Source organism: Lethenteron reissneri, unplaced genomic scaffold, assembly GCF_015708825.2.
Source record: "Lethenteron reissneri isolate LAM-NWPU_2019-01 unplaced genomic scaffold, ASM1570882v1 scaffold_1864, whole genome shotgun sequence".
NCBI lineage: Eukaryota > Metazoa > Chordata > Hyperoartia > Petromyzontiformes > Petromyzontidae > Lethenteron > Lethenteron reissneri.
In genome coordinates, this window is record NW_026891624.1 from 2,205,084 (window position 1) to 2,211,268 (window position 6,185).

The following is a 6,185-nucleotide window of genomic DNA, read 5'->3' on the forward strand; positions in this document are numbered from 1 at the left end:
GGTTCTTTCGGTAAAGTCACGTAGAATGGAAATAATAAAATAATAAAAATAAAACATAATAAAATAATTCTCACGACGTTTCGGCCACAACGCAAGCAGCCGTCCTCAGGTGAAGAACAGGTCTGTCGGAAAGACAGCGTCTGAATGAACACCACCAAGCTTGGCAGCGTATATTTAATGGATTCTGGCTCAGCAATCATTGGAAGAAATAAATTAAATTTCGATTTAAAGCTTTCGTGACTGCAGGGATTCATCTTCTTGGTTCTTTCGGTAAAGTCATCACGTAGAAGGGAAGTAATAAAATAATAAAAATAAAACATTATAAAATAATTCTCACGACGTTTCGGCCACAACGCAAGCAGCCGTCCTCAGGTGAAAACCAGGTGTGTCGAGGCGACCATTCAGACGCTGTCGTCTCGACAGACCTGTTCTTCACCTGAGGACGGCTACTTGCGTTGTGGCCGAAACGTCGTGAGAATTATTTTATTATGTTTTATTTTTATTATTTTATTACTTCCCTTCTACGTGATGACTTTACCGAAAGAACCAAGAAGATGAATCCCACCATATAGCCTGAACAGACTGTCGGAGCAAGTTTCGTTAGCGAGTAGCACCTACGAAGGCCAGCATGGCACACGAGGGGTCTGGTGACCAGCACCACGCCCGACCGCCTTTGTCACCCCAGTGGCGATGCTTACACACTGCGCCAGGTACTCATTTGAGGCCGAGTCGACCTAGGGGAGGCCCAGAACTGGTTCAGATGATCTTCACTGGTGCTGGTGGCCGTGAGCGGGAATCGAACTTGGGTCGTAGCCGGGTTCGTCGCGCAGCGTCGCACTAACTGTTATACTACCGCTCCAAACCAAACAAGTACAGACACACGCACAAGCCGCATGGGTGGAAGTTGCGGGGGTGGGGGGCACGGGGAGGGGGGGGGTGAAATGCCCGCCCAAACGGGACACCTTTATTAATTTAATATCAGTAGTTTACAATCATGATCCTACTTTAATTAATTACATGCACCACGTGCTGATTCATAATGTGAGGGACAAAGCGAACCCCCCTGCCCGCCTGCCTATGACGTCACAAACTCCGCCTGTGACGTCACAATGGGGAGAGGGGGTGGGGACGCTGCAAGCAACATTGCGGAGTTTCGCTACTTGGACGTCTCTACGATTCGTACTAAACAATTGAACTCGACTTAGATTTGCAAAAATCGATAACATTAAGAAAAGGTTGTTTTTTATTTTAAGTTGCGCTGATACTTGCATTCTCTTTGTGCTGTTCACCTTTTGGCTTTCTCTGGCTTAACACGGATAGTGAGACAAGGGCATAAAGCAGGCTGTCTCTGGTGTACGCCAATCAGTTTCAAACACAATGCATACGTAATTATCAGAGCATGTTTTGCCCCAAGTGTGTTTGGTTTATGCAGACTTGATGCCTTGCAAAAGGTTGTTGTTTGAACATATTAACACATTGCCAGAAAGGGTTAAACCTATTATAATTTTTTAATCATCTTGGATAATGTCAAAAAAGGTCCCATATATATATACTGTATATTGTCAACGTTTGATGGACTTAGGACGGCCAGTCAATTAAGAGTCCTACCAGCAAAAGGGCATCATCGGCGATGCCGAAGTGTGTCTGCAGGCAGTACAGGAAGACACAATGTATCGATGGTGTCAAAAGTGGCTGAACATTGACCACGGGGATAGAGAGAAACACGCAAACTGCAAATGTACAACAGGCATCAGGGTCGGAATCGAACCGACGTCCTCTTGTATACCAGGCGCGGTAGTTACATCTCGTCACCGCCGACTCAATATCTAGCAATTCCCTACCGTTGGAATAGATCCTATTCACTTATCCATTGCATGGTAACAGTTCCCATCAACACATACACACCACAAAGACAAAAATCCCCCATATAGCTTTAACAATCGCACTTAGCATTGACAGAAATAAGTATAACCCGTAAAAACAAAGTTTTTCACTCTAAATCCTTATATGCGTGGCGGCTAGAGTCCTCTCGTCCTCTGGCTTGAGATGGCTGCCACCTATGGGTCAGATGATTGTCTGCAGTATTAAACAATTGGTAATGAAATATTTAATTTGTTTTCCCTAAACAGTGTAAAATTTTGGAGAAAAAAAATTCACGAACATTAATTGTCACGCACAACGAGTCTGTGTGCAAAATGTCAGCTCGATTGGATCACGGGAAGTGGGTTAAAAAACGACCGAAAGGTTTGCGCGGTCGTAAGCAAGCAAGCAAGCACGCAAACAAGCGAACTTAATATAAATGATTTAATAAAAGCCTGGCGTTCTCCGTTTGTCCGTCAACTAAATTATAAGAGAGTTTTTTTTACAGATGGCCAGCCCCTCCCAGATGTGGGGATAAAAAGTTGATCCAACATGTTTCCGAAAATTGTCGACCCCTCCCAAAGAAAAAATCACTCCCCCCCCCCCCCCCCAAAAAATAATTTTGTAGGCAGTTAGTATCTGCACACATTGGGCGGGGAGAGAAGCAGACATCAGTGGGGGCAACGGGCGTAGTACATGTTGTTCACGTCGTTTATTGTGAAAATTCGGTTTTATTTTGGTGATTTTCAAAAAGTGTATTGGTTTAGCCATGTTTGTTTGTTGTAGTACAGCGTTAGACTGATGGCCTTAATCTAAGTTGTCTTGTGGTTGTTGTTGTTGTTGTTGTTTGACTTGCATCCCATTGGGATTTTTGCACACAGTGTTGGTGTACGGTGATTTTTTTGCAATATTTTGCTGTCTTTTCTTGGATTTTCTGTTTGCACTTAGTCACATATTCACTGAGTAATAGAGTCACTCACTCACTCAGTCACTCACTCACTCACTCAGTCACACAGTCACTCAGTCACACAGTCACTCAGTCACACAGTCACTCAGTCACACAGTCGTCACTCAGTCACTCACTCAGTCACTCAGTAATACACTCAGTCACTCAGTCACATATTCACTCAGTAATACAGTCACTCACTCACACAGTCACTCACTCACTCAGTCACTCAATCACTCAGTCACTCAGTCAGTCACTCAGTCACTCAGTCAGTCACACAGTCACTCAGTCACTCAGTCACTCACTCAGTCACACAGTCACTCAGTCACACAGTCACTCAGTCACTCACTCAGTCACTCACTCACTCAGTCACACAGTCACTCAGTCACACAGTCACTCAGTCACTCACTCACTCAGTCACACAGTCACTCAGTCACACAGTCACACAGTCACTCAGTCACTCACTCAGTCACTCACTCACTCAGTGACACAGTCACTCAGTCACAATTTCACTTTAAGATGTTTTCTTGTTTATGTTTTTGTTTCTTGCTTGTTGCGGTTGCACCCGATTCAAGAGCCGAATGGCTCACAGGGCTCTATACCTAATACCTGAACTTGAATTTGAGAAGCCCTCCACAGGGAGGGAGTTGTGCCGATGCCCTCACGCCTGATGATGATGATGCTGCCTCATCGACAGCAACACCCCCTCTGCAAATTAGTCAAGTACTGCACAGCGGTGAACCCGAGGCTACCGAATGCACAGCAGCGTGTTTCGTGAGTCCCCTCCCTCTCGCCCGGAGCAACGACTTGGGTTCGGGGACAGGAGCCGTCCCGTGTCTGAAATCAACGCCGGAGTGCCAAAGCTAGCGGCTCAGGACCAACCGGTCTCTCCGCATGTCACGGGTTGGCTTCAGGGGAGCCCGCCTGCCCGCCGACCTATAAGGACACTTAAACATCTTCTTGGGTCTTTCGGTAAAGTCACGTAGAATGGAAATAATAAAATAATAAAAATAAAACATAATAAAATAATTCTCACGACGTTTCGGCCACAACGCAAGCAGCCATCCTCAGGTGAAGAATAGGTCTGTCTTCTCGACAGACCTATTCTTCAACAAAGTTTTTCACTCTAAATCCTTTATATGCGTGGCGGCTAGAGTCCTCTCGTCCTCTGGCTTGAGATGGCTGCCACCTATGGGTCAGATGATTGTCTGCCACCATTAAGCAATTGGTAATTAAATATAAAAAAAAATTCCCTAAACAGTGTAAAATTTTGAAAAAAATTTCACGAACATTAATTGTCTCGCACAACGAGTCTGTGCGCAAAATGTCAGCTCGATTGGATCACGGGAAGTGGGTTAAAAAACGACCGAAAGATTTGCACGGTCCTAAGCACGCAAGCAAGTGAACTTAATATAAAGGATTTAACAAGAGCTACTACACAGCTCAACTGGGGAGAACTTACCCAATGGCAAAACAAAATAGTTAAAACGTGTCAGGCACTGTGAGTGGACGCGAGAGCGGAATGCGGCCTGAAAATATAGAGACAGAGACAAAGAGAGATACAGAGAGAGAGGAGGAGTTCAAGTTTAAGTTCATTTATTAGATGTAGCCCTGTGAGCCATTCGGCTCTTGAATCGGGTGCAACAGCAACAAGCAAAAAACAAAAACATCTTAAAGTGAATATGTGACTGAGTGCAAACAGAAAATCCAAGAAAAAACAGCAAAATATTGCAGAACAAACACCGTACACACCAACGCTGTGTGCAAAAATCCCAGTGGGATGCAAGTCAAACAACAACAACCACAAGACAACTTAGATTAAGGCCATCAGTCTAACTCTGTACTACAACAACACAAACATGGCTAAACCAATACACTTATCGAAATCACCAAAATAAAGCCATGAAACCAATGAAACAGTGATCATAGGAACTGTGACCGATTTTTCACAATTAACGACGCAAACAACATGTATACATGTACACGAGGTTATGGATTCGATCCCGACCCTGACCAATGCCTGCTGACCGTGGTCGCGTGGATTTTTCTCCGGGTCCTCCGGTTTTCTCATTCCACATTTAGAATCGATGACTGTTTGGCTGCTTCTATAAATGCCCAAGTGATGATGATGATGAGCCCTTTGTTTAGCAGCTATCATTTGTGATGGCCCGATCACTTCTGTGCAATGTCTTACACCACTGCTGTTGGGGCGCCATGTTGGCTCGGAGATGTTAACTACCTCGCCTGGTATACAGCAGGTCGTGAGTTCCATCCCAACCATGATACCTGCTGCTGCTGCATATTTGGAGTTTGCGTCTCTATCATCATAATCACAGTGGCTAGGAGATGTTAACTACCTCGCCTGGTATACAGGAGGTCGTGAGTTCCATCCCAACCATGATGCCTGCTGCTGTATATTTGGAGTTTGCGTCTCTATCATCATCATTATCATCACAGGAACTGTGACGGAATTTTCACAGGAGGAGGAGGAGGGGGGGATATCACTAACCTCCAGCGACGAAGATCATCAGGACAATTGACGCAGCTTGAGTCGCCATGGTTCTCGAAGTTCTTCCAATCTTGTGGACGGTGGTGGGAGATTTCAACTCCAACTCGCTTCTAATGAACACGCGGAGAGAAGTCGAATGGAAGCACCACTTGCACGCACGCGAGCTGAGACGACGCGTCTTGGGGACTGCCATGCGCCACCTTGCACCATCGCTATTTGAAGCAAAAATTTCTCACCGCCTAGATATGCGGAAATAAAGAACACTCGACGCGTAGAGGGGGTGGTGAAAAAAACAATAAGATGTTAACGAAACACCGCCACTACCACCACCACCGTCCCCTGTGGGTTTTTCAATAGTTGGATTCGGATTATCTTAGGGGCCGTCCATAAATGACGTCACGCGAGTTTGGACGATTTTTGACCCCCCACCCCCCCAAATTTTTTTAACAAAAACATTCTTCAAATCGCTTTAAACTATTGTGATTGCAGTGCGTATTTAATGTGGCGCTACACTCCGATGTTGTAGGAGAAAATATTCATCTATTTCATTAAGTAGAACGTAAATTTCGATTTAAAGCTTTCGTGACTGCAGGGATTCATCTTCTTGGTTCTTTCGGTAAAGTCACGTAGAAGGGAAGTAATAAAATAATAAAATTAAACATAATATTATAATATTATATTAAATATATATATTAATAATACTTTAATATGTTTTATTTTTATTATTTTATTACTTCCCTTCTACGTGACTTTAATAATGAGAATTAAACATAATATTATATTATAATATTACTTATTATGTTTTATTTTATTATTTATTACTTCCCTTCTACGTGACTTTACCGAAAGAACCAAGAAGATAAGTAGAAC

General features: G+C 43.9%; 1 protein-coding gene across 4 annotated transcripts in view; it reads right to left on the reverse strand.

Annotated features, from left to right (window-relative positions):
- LOC133339433 (chymotrypsin-like elastase family member 2A) overlaps positions 1-5,516 on the reverse strand; it is a 29,507-nt gene extending 23,991 nt beyond the window's left edge. For all 4 annotated transcript variants that reach the window (XM_061547586.1, XM_061547588.1, XM_061547587.1 and 1 more), the window contains exon 1: positions 5,316-5,516. In XM_061547586.1, coding sequence (XP_061403570.1) covers positions 5,316-5,508 — 193 coding nt within the window. In that variant the 5' untranslated portion in view covers positions 5,509-5,516. The remainder of the gene's footprint in view (positions 1-5,315) is intronic.
- Between the last annotated feature and the right edge of the window lie 669 nt (positions 5,517-6,185).